Source organism: Phoca vitulina, unplaced genomic scaffold (assembly GCF_004348235.1).
Source record: "Phoca vitulina isolate PV1807 unplaced genomic scaffold, GSC_HSeal_1.0 scaffold3, whole genome shotgun sequence".
Classification (NCBI taxonomy): Eukaryota; Metazoa; Chordata; class Mammalia; order Carnivora; family Phocidae; genus Phoca; species Phoca vitulina.
The window spans coordinates 81,606,228-81,629,962 of NW_022589706.1; the positions used below are offsets into that span (position 1 = coordinate 81,606,228).

At 35.4% G+C, this 23,735-nt stretch overlaps 1 protein-coding gene across 4 annotated transcripts in view; it reads right to left on the bottom strand.

The window, feature by feature from the left end:
- Positions 1-23,735, bottom strand: part of TBCK (TBC1 domain containing kinase) — a 243,483-nt gene that overhangs the window by 14,297 nt on the left and 205,451 nt on the right. For all 4 annotated transcript variants that reach the window (XM_032400952.1, XM_032400950.1, XM_032400951.1 and 1 more), the window contains one exon: positions 6,987-7,146. In XM_032400952.1, the coding sequence (XP_032256843.1) occupies positions 6,987-7,146 (160 nt within the window). The remainder of the gene's footprint in view (positions 1-6,986; positions 7,147-23,735) is intronic.

Below are 23,735 nucleotides of genomic sequence, written 5' to 3' on the forward strand. Positions count from 1 at the left end.
ATGATCCCAGGGTCCTGGGATCGAGCCCCGCATTGGGCTCCCTGCTCAGCGGGAAGCCTGCTTCTCCCTCTCCCACTCCCCCTTCTTGTGTTCCCTCTCTCACTGTCTCTCTCTCTCTGTCAAATAAATAAATAAAATCTTTAAAAAAACAAAACAAAACAAAAAACTAATGGCATGCTTTCCTATTAGGAATATGATTATCTGCAGTTGATAACAGATGCCATATTGTAAATTTAATTCCTATATGCTGTGTGTAGAAAGTATCAGGCACTCACACTGTTCAGTCATAGAACCTCCACAAAAATCATCTCTCGTCTAAGTTTCTGAATCAACTGTTATTCAGAAATATATGTTTGGCTCTTTTCTATTTTGTTTTGTTTTGTTTTGTTTTAAAGGAGAAAATAATAGCAATAATAGCACACATGGCTTATTATTGCCATTGGCTCTTATGTTCTCTGATGAATATTTCTTTTGATAACAAAAGAAAAGCACTGATTTTATGCCAAGAGTATACCATTTTAAGGGAAAGACAAGATGTTCCTAATATTTTCCAAAGGGTTGACAAGACAAAGTGAAATGCAAAGGTTCCTTTGATTTCTTTCTTAGATAACCTTTTGAATGTGGTACACTGGCAGGGATGAAATTTTAGTGGTTTTATAGCCACAAAATATAATCCGGATGGGGTGATTATTTATAAAGTCTTATGCATTTCAGTGACTAACATAGTAATATGATATTTACAGTTTTTCTTAAGGACTTATTAAAGGTAGAGAAACACCAACTTTCATTTTGTTCTGGCCCATGTTGTTGGCCATTTTCTAGTCCGACAGCCATTACTAGCTCTAGAGTTGGGTCTCACTACCTTCTTTCCCCACAGGGGAGAAAAAAAATAACCAGTACCACATTAAAACATGCCACTGTGCTATTAACATTCTCCTTAAACATTATAATTTACCTCTGGGAAAGAGATGTATGCATGATGGTATTTTGTTCAGCAGAGATACATGAGACTTTGACCTTAGGTTGGGAGTGGGGTAGTGTAATGGTTGCTGTATCAAAACAACCCATACATTTCCCTTAGGTAATATTTGATTAATGTTAAAAATCAAAATTTCCTTTAATCTGAGTAATCTGCTCAAGGATATAACAATGCTCCTTCTTTGGGTTCATTTAATCTGTAATTTGAATGGTGGAGTTATCTCTGCCACCCCCTATTGATCTGAATATATACAGATTTATACACGAGCTCTCTGAGATTAATTCAGCACATTCCAGTTTTGTAAGAGGTATCTTTTATGTCACTTTCTGTACAGATCATGCTGGCATGCTCTCCTTCAATGCCCAAGAAATCTAATTCCAGTTTAGCAATCGAAGATGTGGTTTCTCATGTGAGTTTTAAAAAGATGATTGTCTCTGCAGTGAGACAAGAATGAGACCTTGCCATCTTTTTCATTTCAAATGTTACACGAAGCCTGAGTTGCTTTACCCTTGTTTTCCTAGAGAGGACTTCCTACTCCCATTAACCCTACCAACATATACAGTGTGTATTTGTTTGGCTTGTCAAATTAAACTTAGTCACACAGCAGCAAGGATCAGCACAAAATCGGACCCACCGCTGGAGCACCAGCACACAGTTCCGAGACTCAGGACTCCACTTCACTCGCTTGAGACTACCTGGCATTGACTGATGCTGACGTGACATTGTTCTCAGAACATCTGAATGTGCTGGATTATGTAATAGCTCACTGCTTTATTTAACCTGTAGTACAAGGTGAATTAAAGATTACCTGACAAGTGAGATTCAGTAGGACTTAGTACGGAGAGGCCCTACGTGGTATCCTAATTAAACTAAGATCTTTGTAGTCCTCCTTTTTTGCCCTGTTCCGGGGAAAAGCAATGTTTTAGCTAGCTAAGAAATGGCAGATTCTAAAGGCTTCCTGGTGGATTTAAGGTGGTAGCTAGGCCAAATACAAGAGCCTTATGAAGTGGTAATTATAAAGAAACCAATAAATTGCTAATCAGTTGTAATTACAGGAAATAGTTAATGAATACATATGTAAAATGGGATCATATATCTTCCAATTATAGTTAGTCAGGTACACAAATAAGCTATAATTCTCAGATCTGTTTTGCCTTCTCCTATGTCATTTTAGATAATATATTCAATACACTTGGCCATTATAGAGTAAATCCGTCATATTTGTATTACAAGAGACACTCTGGTCCTAATTTGTATGTCAAATGGGTGATTTTAATACTGTCACACACTAGATAAGTGGCTCATTTTTTTTCTTTCTTGTAGTTGCTCAGTGATATTTTGCTACTTGTTAAATGAAATATGAGAGCCTTTTTATTAAGCTATAGTCTATTTTACTTACTATTTTTATTTGTTGGATTTTCAGTCTAGCCCTTTTACTAGATCTTAACAGGAGATGTAAAACTAGAAAAATTACAACCAGCATCTACTGTTTTGTAAGTAAAAAATTCCCTAGTCCAAATATGGGTTTGACATAAAACCCAGAAACTTTTGCAAAGATAATTTGTCACTGTTCTATAACTAGAATTGGCACCTCTGCTTCCTTTTCACAGCATTCAACTCGGGCTCTCTTGATCTTTTCAAAACAGGACTCTGCCAGCTGCAGGGCACTGATTTCAACTTAGAAGAAAACCTGTTACTTGCTTGGAAATTACTGTGTTTGTGTGTGTGTGTGTGTTAATACTTACAAGGGAAAAAAGATGAGCCCTGATCAGAAGAGTTCTTACGAAAGAATCTCCACTACTGTTTGACCAGAAACTGTAGGGCTCAGATGAACTATGGACAGTAGGATAGTCTAAACATATCAAACCCTAGAACTTTTTAAAAATTGCTATTTTAACCATTTTTAAGTGTACAATTCAGTGGCGTTAGGTACATTCACTGTCACCACTAGTTATTTCCAAAATTTCTTATCATCCCAAATAGAACTCTGCACCCATTAAGAAAAACTCCCCTTCTCTCCTCTCTCAGCCCTTAAGAACACTAATTTACTTTCTGTCTCCATGAATTTGCCTATTCGAGATGGTTCATTTAAGTGGAATCAAAGAATATTTGTCCTTTTCTGTTTGGCTTATTCCAGCTTAACATGATGTTTTTACAGTTCATCCATGTTGTAGCATGTATCAGAACTTCATTCCTTTTCAAGGCTGAGTAATATTATATATACCACATTCTGTTTATTCACTGATCTGTTGATAGATACTTGGGTTGTTTCCACCTTTTGGCTATAATGGTGCTATAAACACTGGCATACAAGTTATTTATCTGTTTGAGCTCTTGTTTTCTATTCTATTCTATTCTTTTCTATTTCTGTTCTTTTGGGTATCTACATAACAATGGAATTGCTGGTCATAATGTAATACTACATTTATGTTTTGAAGGAACTGCCAAACTGTTAAACTGATTTCTATAGAAGTTGCATCATTTTACATTCCTACCAGCCTTGAGCCAGAATTTCTTTTTAATTTCTCCATATACTGGCCAACAGTTGGGTGTGAAGTAGTATCTCATTGCGGTTTTGATTTGCATTTCACTGAAGACTAATGATGTCAACTATGTTTTCATGGGCTTATTCGTCATTTGCATTTCACCCCTAGAGCCAAAGGGATTAGGGGCTGGAAAAAGAGAGTAGTTAGAGAATGTTTCCTGGAGATAAGTGTTAACCTTCAGTAGAGGAATACAGCAAACCTGAGATAATTTTTGAGGGAAGAATACATGGGGATAAATATCCTTGACTCTTTCCCTCCCATAACTTGTCAGAACTCCTCATTAGCTCAACAACTAGAAGCCAGAGAACATGCCAGCCAGCCTCCTAAGGCAGAAAGCAGAGGGAAGAAGTGTGGAGAATGGATCTAGAATGAAAGGCGGAGCAAATGGAAGCTATCCACAACCACAGATACATGGAATTCCAGTAAACAGATTTTGAATTGAGATGCTTCCAACTTACATGGTGGTGGTGGAGAAGCACTAGTAAAGTCATACAAATCTGTACAGCAGATAAAAAGATGATGGAACAGCATAAGCAAATAAATATCTGAAGTTCTTTTAAGTCCCATGGTGAGAAAAATTATTAAGATACATCCCTATACAAATACTTCATTTGTTTCTCAAAAATAATTTCCTGATGTTGGATTTAAGCATGAATAGCTGAACATACAATATGTTCAGTCATTGTTGTCTACAGGCACTAATGACCATGCAGTTTGAAGAAGAAGGAATTTTTCATGAAATAATATCTGGTTTCTGATAAGGAAGACATTGGCTAATTTATTCATAATGTGATGGCTCTTCATTTATTACTTTTATTATCATATATTGTTAACTCATCTAAATATTCATGCTTCCAGATTTCTTTCGTATTTTGAACTTTTAAATTTATTTGCACTATGACAGACTATAGAATTTCATAGTGTTTTGCATATAACAAATGACAAATGCTTTATAATTGATTATTTAATGAAATAAATTAGTTATCTATTTATTTATATATCTGTTTTAACCTTTATGGTAAAATTAGAACACAATTCTAGAGATTAGTACATTGAGTAGGATGCTTGAAAACATTTGGCATATTTAAGAAGATTAAATCACACAGGGTCTATTACTAGATAACCATCTTCCAAATGGTGAATGCTTTATAAAAGTAGAGCCTTAAGCTTGTTAGCCTGAACAGCATAAAAGTTTATTTCAGGTCTTGGTTTCATACACTGGGAAGAACTACTGGGATCAGTAAAAAGTCAGAATAAGCCTATTGAAAAAACAAACATACAAAAAACAGGACCAATGGCAGCATTCAGACTCAAAAGCCTTAAGAACTCACTGAGTTAAGGGGATGGCCTGTAGAGTTCATATGGACTCATGTTTCAATTCTGGCTCTCAGACAGGCAAATTAAACTTTGAGTCTAAGTTTTTCTCATATGTAAAATGCATAGAATAATGCCTCCCTCATAGAAGAATGTTGAGAAGAATGAAATAACATATGAAAAGTACTCGCTACTTACAAAGACCAGTCAATAACTGGGATTATTATCATTGTAAGGATTTCTTCCTAAGGCTGTCTATTACTTGGAACCCAGAAATATGTGCTTTTCAATAGTATTTCTGTGGCTGGAATGTATTGATATGCATTATAATTGAAAATCGATATTTTTCATTGGAATGCTATGGCAATATAGATTAATATAGCAGCAGCATTATGGTAGTAGTAAAATAAGAATAGTAATTATTATTGTCTAACAGCGTACATAAAAACAATTTAGACACCATGACTTTAGTTCTAAAATGTTCTTTTACTTAAAATTGCACGTTTGTCATTTTGTATACTGACTTTCTCTGAAATAGGTGTATTTAAATTGTTCCCTGTTAGATGCCAGATATAATTATATAAAAGAGGGGGTGAGTGAGATATGACATAACTAATATCCACTCAGATACTTCTTTAGTATGTTCAGTTAAGCTTCCTCATCAAGGCTGACCTTCATTTAGTGTCAAAAACCATTGTTACCATTAGCCCTGTACTTCTGAGACAAGGATTACTGGATGCTTAAAATGGTCTATGACCAAAAGTTTTAAAGTTCTCATCTGACTAGATTTCTAGATTATTCAGTATATATAGACATTAAAGAATATACATATTAGAGGGGGAATACTTTATCTCCACTGTTGATTTCTTTGAGAAATAATTTTTCTAAGTATATTCCTAACTTTCTTTTTGTCCCTCTATTCACTCTGCCCAGAGTAGTGGAGGACTGATTCATTTGATTGGTAAATTTGGGAAGGCTCTGCCTTGCCCTTCTTCCTTTTGGGAATAAGCTACCTGCAGGCAGCAAACTACCTCTGCTACTTTTCCAGGAGCAGATTCTTCCTTCCCTTTAGAAAAAGGGACCGTCCTGGTTCAATGTTGCCTACATCTGGATATGTTCACCAATCCTGGGGGATTTGTGAGCAAGCCTATTTGGCTCTCATCTTTTTTTTTTTTTTTAATTTTTATTGTTATGTTAATCACCATACATTACATCATTAGTTTTTGATGTAGTGTTCCATGATTCATTGTTTGTGCATAACACCCAGTGCTCCATGCAGAACGTGCCCTCTTTAATACCCATCACCAGGCTAACTCATCCTCCCACCGCCCTCCCCTCTAGAACCCTCAGTTTGTTTTTCAGAGTCTATCGTCTCTCATGGTTCGTCTCCCCCTCCAATTTCCCCCCCCTTCATTCTTCCCCTCCTGCTATCTTCTTCTTCTTTTTTTCTTAACATATATTGCATTATTTGTTTCAGAGGTACAGATCTGAGATTCAACAGTCTTGCACAATTCACAGCGCTTACCAGAGCACATACCCTTGGCTCTCATCTTAAACTATATTCTCCAACTTGTCTTTTATAAAAAATAAGTGATATTTTTGATCTCTATAAGCTACTCTTTGTTTTATTTTCAGTTTGCTAAGAACATAGTCAGGGAAGAGGGAAGACATTTAATTTTTTCATATACTCCTTGTATCTGAAAGTTGATATCCTTTCCTGAATTCTCTATCATCAAAAAGCTTTGAGCCTATAGTAAACGAAATCCCCAGATCCAATAAAGTCTATCATGATCAGCTTTCAGAGCCCCCAGTCAAGCCCCAGTGTGCTTCTCCCATGAAGATATTGAAGCTACTTCTATGCAATTTCAGAAAGAAGTTCAAAGACAAAAACAAGAAAACACCTTAGGTTATCATTTGGATCTTTCTAAGTTTACTACTGATCTTGATGTTGCACACCGAGGAAAAAGCGTTAATTCTTTTACTGGGAAAAGGTGAACAAACTCTTCAGTGTAAGAATATAGTCAGAACTTCAAAGCTCATTTGATTTGTGACCAACTCCTGAAGAAATATACTCTTAGACAAACCATTATGATAGACAGGTAGATAACACATCATTATGTGCATATGACGTTTCTAAGTACACTTACCTCTGCTGTGTGCTTTGCCACATGCCCCACGATGACAATGACCTTCCCTTTGAAGCTCTGGAGCACAGCAGTGAAAGGGCCCTGGGTAAGCTCCCCTTCAGTAGTGAAGGCAGCACTAAATGGAATGTTGATGCTTCCTGAAATATGACCCCGAATAAAACTGAGAAGGAAAGATTAAGGAAAAAATTATTTGTGTGTAGACTTGAGTGTGTGAGGGAAACTCACAGAGGGAATTGATTCACAGAAGATAGTACATTAAAATCAAATACAAACAGAAACCAGATTTAAAAATTCCCTGAGCAGGGAAAACTAGTTTAGTAATACAAGCAAAGTTTAGTTTGGCTTATTTTGCAAGACAAGTAAAGCTAACTTAACCTTGGTCACTTCTTATGCCTCTGAAAATCATAAACAAAACTTAAATTGTTGCCCCAAATTGAAATGAGGTAACCCCTAACCAATTCCCTTTCATTTAAGAAAATTCTAAAATTTTCAGAAAATAAAAAATATAAATAAACTGAAAAATAAACTGAAAAATAAACAGTCACTGCCTCCACATTGTATAAGCTGCTTTATAACAATATACCCTTGAGCCTCATTCCATGTTTTTGTTTGAGTGCTCCTGATTTGTAGATTCTTTTTTGGTATGTGCACAATAAGCTTTTACTAATTACTATTTCAGTGATTCATTAGTTTTACTTCTGGTTTTTGTTTTTTTTTTTTCCCTGACGGTTCTTAACATCTTGAATGCTCACGTGAGTATTTTATCTAAATGAAGTAAGGTACCAGTAAGGAAAAAAAAAAGTTAAATATGAAAACGGAATGGAAAAAATAAAGGAAGAAGATGAGTGGAAAATTTAAAGAAGACTTTCCTGAGGGGCGCCTGGGTGGCCCTCAGTTGGTTAAGCATCTGACTTCAGGTCATGATCTCTGGGTCCTGGGATCGAGCCCTGCACTGGGCTCCCCACTCAAGGGGAAAGCCTGCTTCTCCCTTTCCCTCCCCCTGCTTGTGCTCTCTCTCTCTGTCAAATAAATAAATAAGTCTTTTTTTTTTTTTAAAAAGATTTTTAAAAAAAAAAAGATTTTTCTGATTAAATGAAGTATTGCAAAAGTGATCAGGATGCAGCAAATTAATGACAATCCCATGGGTTGCACAATATTCATTGCTTTCAGTTCATTATTATAACCATGATTATTTACAGCTCTGAAAGTAATATAGTCAATCAGAAGTTCTCAGATCTCACTTGATACTGCAAAACGTATCTACTTTGGGCAAGACTGCTAAGCAGGACTCTCTTTAGAGTTGTTAGGTCATTAGCATTGATTGGAAACCCTTTTGTTCTTGGCTATTTCTCAAGTGAACTTAGCTGACATTTCCATTCTTTCCAATTTCATGCTCTCTAAGGGGGTAATGTGTTATTATATATGCACTTTAGAAGAGTTCATATGGTTTGAGTATTTTAATTTTGGAATTAAAAGCATATATTAGTTTAAAATATTTTGTAATATCATATGATCTTAAAGTAAAAAAAAATATATGCCCCCAACTAAGGCATAGTATATTTCAAGATGTGGTAGATGATGGAACCAGAAAGGTAGATTAAATTATAATTATGAACTTAGTCTTCTAACTATTCTCAAGGTATTTAAATTTGTTTGAAATGTGAGATCCCATTTAATATTATTTATTATCTGTCAGTAATATCTGTTCCTGCCAATAAATGTTATGATGTTTAACACATTGTGCTTCCTGACTCTCCAAATTTGCCACAGAAATTTTAAAAATAAAGGCCCATATATCTTAAAAAAAAAGAAAAGAAAAAAATACACCCCCCCAAATAATTTAAAAGTACAATTAAAAAGATAATTCTTCATATAGAGTCTATAGAGGAAGATGTTCTTTTTTTTTTTTAAGATTTTTATTTCTTTATTTTAGAGAGATTGAGAGAGAGAGAGAGAGAGAGATTGAGCATGCACACAAGTAGGGGGGAGAGGCAGAGGGAGAGGGAGAAGTAGGCTCCCCGCTGAGCAGGGAGCCTGATGTGGGGCTCGATCCCAGGACCTTGAGATCATGACCTGAGCCGAAGGCACTTAACCAACTGAGCCACCCACATGTCTTGAGGAAGATATTCTTAAATGTTGTTATTAATCAAATAACTCTTCAAATAAACATTAAATAACTGTGAAAACTGTTCTGAAAGAGATGGATAGGATACTCTGATAGGATATATCAACTTGGGGAGGACAGGGAAGGTTTTCACTGAGAAAGCAAGTGATAGCTGAGTTAAAATTGGAAGAATTAATAAAACTTAATTAGGCAAAGGGATGGAATGGAGGTGGGATGGATAAACATTTCAGGCAGAATGTTAGGCTTATAGAGGGGAGGCACATGGCCCATAAGGAGAAATAAAGGAAGGCCAGTGTCAGCAGAATTTAGAGAGCAAAGTATAGCATGAGATAAGATGAGCTTGGAAATGAATGCAGAGGCCAGACAAAGCAAGGCCTTGTAGGTCATGTTGATAGTATTAGTCTTTATCCTAGAACAATAAAAATCAGAAAGTATTTTAAGTAGAGAAGTAACAAATCACATTTGTACTTTGGCAACAATGTGAAGAAAGGCTAGAAGGAGAGTGAATGTGAAGACTAGTTTATAAGAAGTCCAGGCAATCTGTCTTCCCTCCCTTAACAATCACTGATTGATGACCATGGAAGGGATATTTATGTGTTCAATAGAGGCATTTCCCCTAGATGTTTTTTAAAAAATGGAAGAGTCATAGAGTTTTAAACGGTTATGCCACAAGCAACTAATATTCTCCCCTCCCAAAACTCATTAGTCATCACTGTAGAAGGGGAAAAATTATAATTATTTATTGACATGACAGTTTCTCAATTGCCCCAGTTTGTAGTTTCATCTTTAGAATTTTACTTCTCTCTTTCTGTTTCTCTGCCTGTCTCTTTCTCTCTCATTAATGGTGAGAGGAGAAATTGAGGCTCCTACTCTCAAGAATGATGGTGAAGATTGACCACATATCTTATATTTGAAATTTTCTAGTTGCTGCTTCATCATTTTTTCTTCAAAGAAAAGCATTTGGCATTAATGAAGGAAAGAACTACAAAAAGTTTTGAAAAATAAAAAGAGAGGTAAAGTAAACATTAGCATCCCAGTGTACATTGTTTAATTAGAGTCTTCTAGAATGGACAAAGAATTTATGATCATGGGCAGATCACCCCTGGATTTCATCAGCACTAGTTTCTCAAACATTTATAATTATTCAATATTCTCAACTGCAGTTTTCATGAACAGTCAGGGCTTTGTTCTCAGCATATAATTACTCTGATAGTACTTTTATCTTCAGTTAGGACATACCTTAAAATGAAAAATTTGGATACCACAAACTAAAGAATCTAACAACTCAAATATTCTGATAGTACTTTTATCTTCGGTTAGGACATACCTTAAAATGAAAAATTTGGATACCACAAACTAAGAACCTAACAACTCAAATATTCTCAGCAAATGATTCTACATCTGCCAGGCTGAATCAGTTGCCAGAGTTTCTGTGTTTATCAAACAGCCCTTATCAACTGTGAACATTTTTTTCTTTCCAGTGCTTTTACAGTAGCAAAAACAATACAAATCTATCCTAGAAATATTTAGGTTGTTTGCCCACCTCCCACTTTCTTGTTTTAGAGAGCCTCAACTACTGCTCCCAAAAAAGGGTGAGCCTAGATTGTCATGTTTGTATCAGATGATCCTTCCATCCACAATCATGCCTGATAGGATAGTAGGGAAGGGAAGGGTGAAGGTGGATATCTGATGCAGACTGAGCCAATTAGATTCTCTCCCTTGAAAATCAGAAATAAAAGATAAAAGACAATGCTTAGACTGTGTTAAGCTTTACAATGTAAGTTACATTTGAGTGTCTGTTATACAAAATTTGTTCAGTTACATATTAGAAAATTGGTGACTCTAAAAATAATCTTTATTTTACAAGATAAAGTCTATAAATATTTGGCTTTAAAAAGTACTCATTTGTACCCAAATACCCAATATCTAAAATCTGTATCTAAATTATAAAGGAGCATCTAGATGATTTTGTGGACTCGGTATCACCAATTTCTTATGTGCTTTTAAAGATTTCAGTCCAAATTGCTTTTTAGTCACAGACATAAGTCATAAACTTGTTACTATCCTAGAATTTTCTGTTGGTTGTGCTTTATAGTTTGATTTAAAAAAAATCTATATTAAATGTTTAAATGCTTGACAAAATATGATGGCAGCAGAGACTTTTTTGGAAGAAGAAAATTATAATCCAAAATGCAAAAACTATTCCAAACCCTTTTTAGGCTATCTTAACATTTTGAAAGATAAGGCACAACAGAAATAAAACTTTAAACCACACTTCCCCTATTCTTAGTTTAGTTCAATCAAAAAGTCCTGGAAAACATTTAAAAGCACTCATCCAAGAACTTGCTTGTCATAAAACTTCTAGTGCAAATAAGATTAGGTAAGCATGAATGCTCGTAGGGTGGTCAAACCTCTAAATATCTATCCTTAATTACATTACTGGCAAATATAAGAGAATGAGATTGGCCTAGTTATATATTAATACATTTACCATGAACATGGTTGAACAATGAAGACAATTTTGATTTAAGGATCTCGCTTCCTTGGTAATTAAGTTCCTCTATCTACATTAGAAATTCTCATGTGAAACAGACATCATATGATGAAGCAGAACTCCCTTATACAATTTCTTAAACATGTGAGAGGCTATCAGATTATACTGTAAAGGTAGATAATTGAATACTGTTTTTACCTTTTGAGTCCTCCATAATCATAATAAAATATTAGGATCTGAAAACCGAGTGAAGAACAGATTTCTGTATATTTTGTGTTAATTGGACAGAATAAAAGTGAGATAGAAGGCAGTTTCTGACATATAGTGACTCTAACTCTCAAAGGTGACTCTGATTAGTCATGGGCAAAATATGGCAAGGAGAGTAAAATGATAGAGAATACACATCTGAGATAAGCACTTTCTCCATGCTCCAAGAACTTTAAGTTTTATTTCATTGTACTGCAGTGGAAGACAAGTATGTATAGGTTCTTAATATAAGGCAGTATTAGAGATGAGCAGGCAACAAGACATATTTTAGGATTATGGGTGTCACTTCACTGCTTTCCTCATATTCTAGAAAAAAATCTGGATCCTTTGCATTTGCCTTTTGTATTTAAAAAAGCCACTGTTTGTCAGCATGAACATAGATATGGGTTAAACAATACCCAATACTAAAGAGGTTCTGTAGTGAGTACACTACCCAACAGCCAGACACTCTGCTATTCCAGAAATTAAGACCTTAAAAGGTTTCAGCTTCATAGTAATTAGTTAAGAATCTAGTTAGGCAATAGAAGCCAAAGTATTTATGTGGTATTAGCTCCAATCATATATACATCTTTATAACGTACCAATGTCCATCACAATTTTCAGATCGGTTTTGGCAAAACTGGCAATGGTACTCATAAACAGTAACTTTTTAACCTTTCAGTGTTCATAAAACATTTTTACTATTAGGATTTTTGATGACATACTTGAAAGAATTAAAAGATAAAGGACACGATTAAATAAATCATCAGTAATTACAATGGAACCTCTACTATGGGACAACAGTAACTATAAAAACAGTTATTATAGCAGTTACCTAGTCAGGTATTTGAATCAAGTTATTTACTACACTGATTGCACTCTGTGATATATTCTAGTAAACATGATTTTTCATTGGCAACTGGTGACCTTACCCCATCTTGCAGTACGCTGTTCCTCTCCCCAAAAACATAGCATTCAGCTCAACATTCCATTTGGTAGGCATTACCAAAAAGCATTCAAATGTGTGCTTATTACAAAAATAAATTTTCACATTAAACAAAATGTGGTAATCCAATGTACAAATAGGTCAGAACAAGTACTTTAAAATGTCTGTGACAAAAGAGTTGGATTGTTAGAACAGTATTAACAGATAAGGATGACATGCATCATCATCTTCTAGGTTTCTAAGATATGAACACCTTCCTGTATTTATAAGTCAGTCTATATAACAAATATTGCAAGTAGATGCACCATACATTAATCAAGCAGATAGAAAAATATCCTTCTAAAAATAATATGGTATATTAAATAGGTAAATAGGTTCATAGTCTAGAAAGATTGTTTACTTCACAAAAGGATTTAATAATTGCTTTAAAATATCTAGCAGCTCAAAATTTAACACAGAAACAATCTCATATTTTTCTAAACCCTAAAAGAGCACAGCATTTTTGCTGGGTACCACACTTAATGACTTCATACCTCTATATACAAAGCACACCAGGATTTCATCAGACCACTTTGTTGGCTTGTTTGGTTGCTATGTTAACTAATTATAATTAGTGTTATAGAGTCCAAAGTAAAGGCTATACCTTTAGTATATCAATAGCCAAAAGAGAATATAGAATTAAGCCCATAGTTTCCTCATATATAGTGTAACTAAATAGCATTAATCAATATAAAATTTTATCTTTAGAGATCACCATTTCTCCTTGCTAAATCTGTTGCTGCTTTCTATGAATGCCATCACCATCCACCAAATCAGTTTAAATCTCATCAGTGGCAACATCCAACATTCTAGAGCTCTAATAAATCCCATCCTCCTATCTCTATTCCCATAACCACTTGCCTATTTCAGACACTTACTCCCTTGAGTGCAGACTATTGTCATAGCTTTTTGTTTTCTTCAATTCTTATCTTTTCTCTTGGAAATCCATTATATTCACAATATTGTTAGATTAAAATTTTAAAAAGAAAGTTCTGATTATCACAACGTTGTTGAGAAAACTTTCATGGCTGCCTATAGGACAAAGCCCAAATTTCTCAGTGGAGCTCTCATGAATAAGAACTAACTACTTCACTTCCAACCAAACCAAATCACATACTGTTTCCAGTATATGTCCTGCCTAGCTCCTGCAGCTTTCTCTACCTAAAAGCCTTTTCTCCATTTTTTTGAGTGTTCAAACCTTATCCATCCTTCAGGTATTTCCTCCATGAAAATTTTCCTTCCTACAGTATCTGTACATCTCTCATGACAGCAATTTGATCTTGTATAAAACATACTAATGCTAATGTACTTGACTTCCATTAGGACTTTAAACAATTTATGGGATCTGTATTTATCTCATCTATGGAACTCTTATAATGCTTTAATACAGTGCTTAGAATACATGTTATATATTTGCTGAGTAAATGAATTTCAGAACTATGTCAAACCTAGAATCACTTGTGTCAGCATCAAATCTCCTGGCCTTCCTAGCTAGTGGCACCACCATCTATCAATACTTGCAATTGCCATGATACAGAATTATCTTTTTTAATACATAGTAAGAGAAAAGGGAAAGGAACAGCAATAAAATGCATTTCTCTGGATTTTCTCCAGCATGGGTATTGACCCAAAGGGTTCACTAAAACTGATTTATTTTAGGTCAAAGCTAAAGATCCCACCCTTTGTGATTGCAAATATGGAGAAATATTTATGCACATCAAATCTCTGGGTGATTCCATCCTTCTGGCCTTGCCTGCACCATTACCTCTGCTCTTATCTTCTTCCATACTGCATAAATCCCTATAAAATACAAGTGCGAGCATGCTACTTATCTGATTAGAATTCTTTAATACTTTCTCATAGTCTTTGGAATAAAACCCAAATTTCTTAGCATATTACATTCTCCATGAAGCTGCCTTTGCCAACTGTAATGTCATTTTCTACCCTCATGTATTCTAGCCATGCACATCCAGAGCACTTGTAATTTCCTGAATGTGTCCTTCTCATCCTCTCTGTGCACTCATACAGTATGTTTTTTTTTGTTTTTTTTCAGTCTAAAATGTCCTTTTCCTCTTCATTCCTGGGGTAGCTTCTATTTCTCTTTCAAGACCCATCTCAGGTATCACCTAGTTTGGGTGACCATCCTTATATTCTCATGGCCTTCTGGGTGTGCCTCAAACATAGACCATTTCACACTGTATTGTAATTATCTATTTAATGTGTCTCTCTTAGCCATAAGACTGTGAACTCCTAGTCAGCAAGCATTCTGACTTAACTCTGTTTCCCCATTGCCTGGCAAAATAGGTCATCAATCAGGATTGACTGGCTGATTGAATGAGACTACATGGCACTCAGGAACTGGGGCTATGGATGGGTCTCAGAACAAATGGGAGCTCTTCAACAGTTAATGTACCTTACACAACTCACTATTAATCCAGACAGTGGAGACATTCCAGCAGTGGCTACCATATAGTCCCATATTATGCAAGGTCTATTCAGATATGGGAATACAACTAGCTACAAATTTTAATTCAGGTAGCTTGAACCTAGACCCAAATGGGATGAAAAAAATCTTACTAAACCTCCTTAATATCTATTCTGCTCTGAACACAAGTATCTCTAAATTATTTTGAAGAAATTTTTAGAAACTAATTCTTCAGGACACAGAGACAAGAGCAATACTAGCATTGACTAAGGATGAATAATGTGGTATAATAATAAAAACAACTGAGTTTATGTGTTTTTCAAATTAAAAAAATTAAGCCTGAGGTTGTCTTTCCTATAGCTTCTGATATTAAAAAAGTAAGTGCTTTACAAATAAAGCTGAAAAAACAAGGATATGAGAATAATATTCCTTCAAAGTATTTCTGTTTACAGATAATATCAGTTGGTCCCACATTTACATGACTAAGACCACTCTTAATATGAACTCTAGAAATTTGAAACTCTATTTAGAACTATTAAAGAAAACAACAGTTCGGCTTGTGTATTATCTTTGAAGTTATTAACATTACTTAGGAAATTTATGCCACTATATGAGAAACACTTTCTATTGCCTCTTTAAAATATGCAATTATTGGGGTTGCTCAGCGCCTCACGGGGCAACTCTCAATGGCCGTCATGCGGCTGAACCTGAGTCCGGTGAGGCCGCGTGCAAAGAAGGCCCGGACGCAAGGAGGGCGTTAAAGGACAGGAGGAAGCGAATTTCCGCTGAGCAAGGCAGGTTGCCGGGCCCCGAGCCCTGCGGTTCTCAAGACCCTGGTGCTTCTGGCTGTCCTGTGAACATTGATGATGTTCCTTGATTCAAGCCAGCACGTGTGATTATTTGGATTATTTGGATTGTGACTTTCGGTGTTGTGGCTGTGGACTTCACCTTGGAGGAGAGGACTTTCTGGACTCCTCTTAGAGAAACTTATATAAAGATGCAGTACTGGGGAACTATAAGAACCTGAGCACAATGGGTTATTAACTCTCTATACCCAGTCTGATCTCATGGTTGGAACAAAAAGAGTGAGGACAGTAGAGAGAGGTAGTCTTCAAGGCTCCACACCCACATGGAACCCAAGGCGGGATTTGAATTCTCCTATCCTGAGATCAATACCTAGGCTGAGATCAAGAGTCAGAGGCTTGACCTACTGAGCCACCCAGGTGCCCCTGTGTTTATTATTCTTTTCCTACCTCAAATCAAATGCATAGCCCAGGGGCGCCTGGGTGGCACAGTTGGTTCAGCTTGGGATTCTTGGTTTCTGCTCAGGTCATGATCTCAGGGTGGTGAGATTGAGCCCTGCATCGGGCTCTGCGGTTAGCATGGAGTCAGTTTGAGATTCTCTCTCTCTCTCTCCCTCTGCCCCTCTTGCTCATGCTCTCTCTCTCTGAAATACATAAATAAATCTTTTTAAAAATGCATAACCCATTTTTCAGACTTTCTTCTATTATGTAAGCATTTGAAGCTTTGGTTCTCTCTGTACTGCTAGAGCTGAATCTCTAACAAAGTTTGGATAATTAGTAATTTTGTTAATTTTCAATAATAAATATTTAATTTGCACTACAGTGTGTAGTTTGACATCGATTGTTTCAAATGTGTTTATATATTTCTACCATATGTTGTATTTTTAATGTTTTTGTTATTGATTGTAACCAAGCTTCATTGTCTTTATAGAATTGTATTAATTTTTTGAAATGTTTGGATATGCTTTTTGGCCCTGTATGTGGTCAATTTTCAGAAGTGTTTTATGCAAGCTTGAAAAGAATGTTTAAAGCCATCAGTGTTCTGTGTCACTGGGTCCAGCTCATCAACTGTTTTGCTCAAGACTTTGTGGTTATTGAATGTTCCTCTAGTCTGTTCCAGAGAGTGGTGTATAAAAAATGTTCCACTCTAATGGTAGCTTTTAGAATTCACTTTTTATTTGGTCCATTTTTGTTTTCTATTTTTGAAAGCTGTGTTATATTAGCTGCATACCATTTTGGAATTGCTGTAGTTTTTTTGTGAATTAACTTTTAAGTATTGTGAGTAACCTTTATCTCTATAAATGCTAATTTCATTAAAATCTCTTTTGTCAAAAAAATATGCAGTTATTATTTGCTCTGAAATCCCTGTTATATATTAGAACAAAATAACTGACCTAAACTTTTGCCTAGATTAACACTTCATGTTTCTTCCTTATAAAAATAAAATGTGATTTCAACAGAAGCTTAGCTGTTTAGCTTCTCTGACATAAACTGTTCAGCTCTAATATTAAGAATTTAGATTAGATTATCTCCAGATTTCCTCCTTATTTGAAAGTTGGGATTATGTCTTAATTGTCAAGTGGGTAAAGTCTGTCTTCATGTTCTCCAGCTTTCCTTTTCTGTATTCCTTACTTGTATTACTGGGCCCCATTGAAGTTAGGGTTAGTTCCCTCAGATTGTTGATATGCTTCTCCTTACCTACTATCACAAAAATTGATAATAGATTAAAATATTACCTCTTGCAGGATACTTATATTTTAACTGGGAATACTTATAAGCTAAATGACTAAAGTTTTAGCAGAATTTCAGGTAATGGGGTTCAGGGTATAGTATCCCAAAATATGGCATCTTGGTATACTGAATATTTTAAGCTGAAGGAATTTGAGAAATGGCATGTGCAGAAAAGACTTTCTGACCTTTCCCTGAATCAAGACATAAAACTCTCAACTGAGGGATGCCTTCCCTATACTCAGAGGATGGGGATATCCTTATCTCTAAGACAGACGGACACTAAAAGGAATCTGAACAAACAGGCCTTGTTAAGTTTCCTTTAGCTTAACTAAATTTAACTCATACCCACTTTTCCCTATCATAGGTTCTTGCCACTGTCCACTCTTCATCAAGCCTAGAATAAAAACTCTCAGGTTTAACCACTTCTTCAGATCTTCATTTTCTTATGAAGGCTCCCATGTCATGTAAAACTTACATTAAATACATTTGTATGCTTCTCTCTTGTTAATTTGTCTTCTCTTACAGAAGCCCAGCCAAGAACTTAGAAGGGTAGAGGAAAAAGATACTTTTCCTCCCTTACACACATAGGAGGGTTCTAGGGGGTGATAAGGCTAGCTCTTAAATTCACTGGTAGACAGTAACTTAATTTGCTGAAGGATAACTGCCCCCCCTTTCACAAACAATCATTTCAATTATTTTACATAGGTAAACAAAATGAGATAAAACTTAATTTTAGATTCTTAATCTCCTGAAAGAACAAATTACGAAAAAAATTTCACCTATATGAAGATATAAGAATTGTGTTAGCCAAATTTTCCTGTCTAAACGATCTTATTATAAAAGCAAAATAGAAGATAAAAACTATATACAGAGTCTATAAGCAATTTGAAAAATATTATAAACGACCTTCAAAAATAACTCACTTTCCTTGGGAGAAGGAAAAGGTGTTAGAGTTTTTGATGTTTTTTGTTTTTCTCTCTACTGTATAGGACTACATTTTGTTGGCAAGAGAAAGTTATTTTAAAAGTATACTAGTATTAAATATTTATTAATTTATTAAACGGAGAGATAAAGTCACATAAATCCCAGAGTTTAATTGCAAAGATTTACCTTAGTAGGAATTAAAAACTACTCTACAAAAATAATTCCCTTAAAAAAATATTATAAGGAATTCAATAGGCTTTCATTTGTTAAGTTTTAAAACACCAGAATCTAGTAATAATTTTGGGGAAAAATTAATAGAAGAATTTTTTTTTAAAGATTTATTTTAGAGAGCGAGAGAGGGAGGGAGAGAGAGCAAGAGAAAAAGCACACATGAATGGGGGTTAGGGCAGAGGAAGAGACTCTCAAGCAGACTTCCTGATGAGCATGGAGCCCTCTGGGGAGCTTGATCTCACAACCTGTGAGATCATGACCTGAGTTGAAATCAAGAGTCAGATGCTTAACTGATTGAGCCACCTAGGCACCCCAATAGAAGAATATTTTTAAGAGATTAAATTATTCAGTAGAAAAAAGCCTTTCTAACATGCTTCCCTCAAAGTGTTCTAACTTTGCTTTCCAATATTTAAAATAGTTCAGTTTTCTCAAGTGGGATTTATTCTGGGAATGCAAGGGTCATTTAATACTCGCAAATCAATCAACATGATACACTACATCAACAAAACGAAGGATAAAAATCATATGATCATCTCAACAGATGCAGAAAAAGAATTTGACAAAATTCAACACCAATTCATGATTAAAAACTCTCAACAAAGTGGGTTTGGAGGGAACATACCTCAATATAACAAAGGCCATTTATGAAAAACCCACAGCTAACATCATACTCAATGGTGAAAAACTAAGAGCTTTTCCCCTAAGATCAGGAACAAGACAAGGATGTCCACTCTCACCACTTTTATTAAACACAGTACTGGAAGTCTTAGCCACAGCAATTAGATAAGAAAAAGAAATAAGAGGCATCCATATTGGTAAAGAAGTTAAACGGTCACTATTTGCGGATGATGTAATACTATACATAGAAAATCCTAAAGACTCCACCAAATACTTACTAGAAATACTAAATGAATTCAGTAAAGTTGTAGGACATAAAATTAATACTGAGAAATAAGTAGCATTTCTATACACAAATAACAAAATAGGAGAAAGAGAAATTAAGAAAACAACTTCATTTATAATTGCACCAAAAAACCCCCCCAAAAAACCCTAGGAATAAACTTAAAGAGGTGAAAGACCTGTACTTTTTGAAGACTATAAAACATTGATGAAAGAAACTGCAGATGATGCAAACAAATGGAAAGACATTCCATGCCCATGGATTGGAAGGATTAATATTGTTAAAACGTCCATACTACCCAACACAATTTAAAGATTCAATGCAATCCCATCAAAATACCAACAGCATATTTCACAAAACTAGAACAAATAATACTAAAATTTGTATGGGACCACAAAAGAACCCGAATAGCCAAAGCAATCCTGAGAAAGAAGAACAAAACTGGAGGTATCACAATCTCAGATTTTAAGATATACCACAAAGTTGTAGTAATCAAAACAGTGTGGCACTGGCACATAGACACATAGATCAATGGAGCAAAACAGAGAGCCCAGAAATAAACCCCCACTTATATGGTCAGTTTATCTATGACAAAGGAGGCAAGAATATACAAGAGAAATACAGGCTTCCAATTATGGAATGAATACATCATGGGAATAAAAGGTACAGTATTAAAAAAAGAAGAAGAAACATCTAGAAAAATGTTTGAACAAATATGTGGACACCATCCCTAGCCAAGTTGGCACATAAAATTAACTGTCATATGATGCTTGATAAATTATTGAATAGTTGACTGATTCATTAAAAAAAGAGTTCAATTGGCAAAAAAAAAAAAAAAATTGTGGCTGCGTCTATATAAAGACAAATATTGGCAGATTTGTTTATTAGGGATTAGGCCCCCCCATATAAGGCACTGAAAGTAATAGCTCAGTTTGTGTGTAAGATTTGAAGGAATGTGTGTAGTATTTGAACACACAGTTTGGAATCAATACATGTCTCATTCAGTCATTAATTTATATTCACTCATTTGTCTCTGTGTTGTTTATGCTTAACAACCCTATGCAGAGACCAAATAGTCGCTTGCATAAAATTTAGGAGCATAAAGCTCAGGTGCATGAGTTTGGCTCTACCAATTGCCAGTTGTATGGCCTTGGGCAAGTTGCTTAGCCTTTTTAAGCCTCAGTTTCTTTATCAGTAAAATAGAGATATTAGCAGAATCTACATCATACAACTAGCATCATGCTTGGTACACTGGGAGAGCTTAATCATAGCTATAGATTATTGAGGATTATAGATTTTTAGGAATTAGTGATTATAGGTATCCAAGGAATTGAGGGCATGTTACTAACTCTAAAACCACATTGCAGAGACTTCTGACCATCCTATACTTTCTCTTGGCTTCAGTGATTTTATCTCCTTTGACTTAATCTCTTACATTTCTGGTGTCTTTACTGGTCCAAAATAGCCAAGCATGTTCATACACCAGGATCACTGCCCTTGTTCTTTCTTCTGCCTAGAATGTTCCTCCTCCTATCATTTGTAGCCTGCCTCTTTACATCATTTAGCTCTGCTGAAATATTATCTTTTTTGAGAGGCTTTCCTTGAATACTTTATAGAACTCTATAATTCTCTTTTTCCCTGCTTTATTTTTATATATAGCATTTTTTGTTGTTAAAGATCTTATGATAGATATATTTATCTATCTCTCCAATTGAAATATAGTTTTCATGAGTGCAGGAAATTTATCATTTTGTTCACCAACAAATCGTCAAACTCTGGTACACTATTGACTAGAATATACCAAGATAACCAAATGAATGCTTCTAGCTCTAAATTCTGATTCTACTGACTTGTAAGTACTGTCTTGCTTCTGGGTTTAAAGGAAGAAAGGCCTCAGAAGTCACTGGACACTTATAGAATGTAAAAGGGCTTGTATATTGCCAACTCTTTATAACTTTGAAAGGTAATGGTAGGAGACTGGGGCACTGTGTCCTCCACCCTTCTGTTTTCCTTATATAAATATTTTCTGGGTACTTTCTAGGAGCCAAAACTGGTGCTGGGGTTATAAAGATTAGAAGGATATGAACCCTATACTTACCTCCTTCTGTTATCCAGAGATTACTTCTTTGCTGATACATTCTTTGTACCACTCATTTGGCACTTAATACATCATTGTCTTTACTCTTTATTTCCCACACAAAATATTTTCATGTTTTATATTCTTTATACTAAAAGCAACCTAGTGAATAAGAACTATATTTTATACCTTTTTCTTAAAAAAATTATCCACAGCACTAAAGACAGTAATATTTATTGGTTGCTATTAATGATGGCATCTAAAAAAATCAAACACCACATTCTGATATATTAATTTGAAGCACTAAATTATGAATCTCTTCATTACCATGAAACACACTTTTCCCTTGCCTTTAATTCCTTGAGAATAGAATTTAAGATTAACAGAAAGAAATATTACTTATTTCCTCATAGTGTAATCAAATGGTATGCATCATTAGAGATTATAAAAGGTTTTTCAGCCTTGGAAGGCCATAGGTAGGTAGTTTAGACACCTCATTGAAAAGGGTTCTTAGAGGGCGCCTGGGTGGCTCAGTTGGTTGGGCAACTGCCTTCGGCTCAGGTCATGATCCTGGAGTCCCTGGATCGAGTCCCGCATCGGACTCCCTGCTCAGCGGGGAGTCTGCTTCTCCCTCTGACCCTCCCCCCTCTCATGTACTCGCTCGCTCTCATTCTCTCTCTCTCAAATAAATAAATAAAATCTTTAAAAAAAAAAAAAAAGAAAAGGGTTCTTAGAACCCACAGTTCTTCATTCTTCACTGTGTTCTTGATACTAAAAGAGACCTAATGACACCCAATCGCTCTTGGACAGTTTAGCTTGTGGTTCTTCTCAAAGCAGTGTGATTGAGACACAGGTGCCAACATTTGGTATTCAGAGGTGAGACAAAGCAGGTATGTGATAAAATAAGAGGATACTGAAAACAACAACAACAAAACTTAAGAATGTTGTGAGGATAAATAACACAACTTAAGAACACTTTGGTTTTAAAGTAGGCTTTCAAAAGGGGATTTAGAAAATTTCACAAGTTGGGTCCTTTGGGAGGGTTACAAAAGGTGGGTGACTTTATTTTTCTTTCTTCATTCCCTTGGGACCACTCCCCCCAAAATGGCACAAAGCACTACTGATTCTCTTCGTTCAGCCTGTGATTGTAAAGACGAAAACAACCAGCCCAGGTCTCTCCCTAGTTGCAACTATGAGCCACATATTGTCAGATGACACAAAGGCCTTCCTATGTTAGGCAACTCATCCATACTCATCAGAGAACAATGATCAGGCTAGCTGCTCTGCTTTCCGCTGTTCTAGTTATATTTATCCTGAAGAAAACAAAGGAGAGTAGTAATTTAAAAATCAGACTATGAGGTTTGAAAAACTTTGGACTGAATGTCACTCTCATATTGTGTGTATTTTATAATTTTAAATAGTTATTTAAATTATTTGAAAGGAAGTGAGTGATGTGCATATAAGCTATTTTAATTATTTTAGAAGTAGTCTTTAAAATTAAAATAGGGTGGGGAGCCTGGGTGGCTCAGTTGGTTGAGCATCTGACTCTTGGTTTTGGCTCAGGTTGTGATCTCATGGGTCCTGGGATGGAGCCCTGCCTCAGGCTCCACGCTCAGTAGGGAGTCTGCTTGGAGACTCTTTCCCTCTGCCCCTCCCTCCTCTCTCTCTCTCTCAAATAAATAAATAAATCTTTAAAAAAATAAAATTAAAAGGGCACTATAATGCTACACTTTTTGATGGTTTTATGAGAGACTATGACTAAAGGTTCAACCAAAAGAAACAAGCTATAAGGTTAAAAAATTAAATG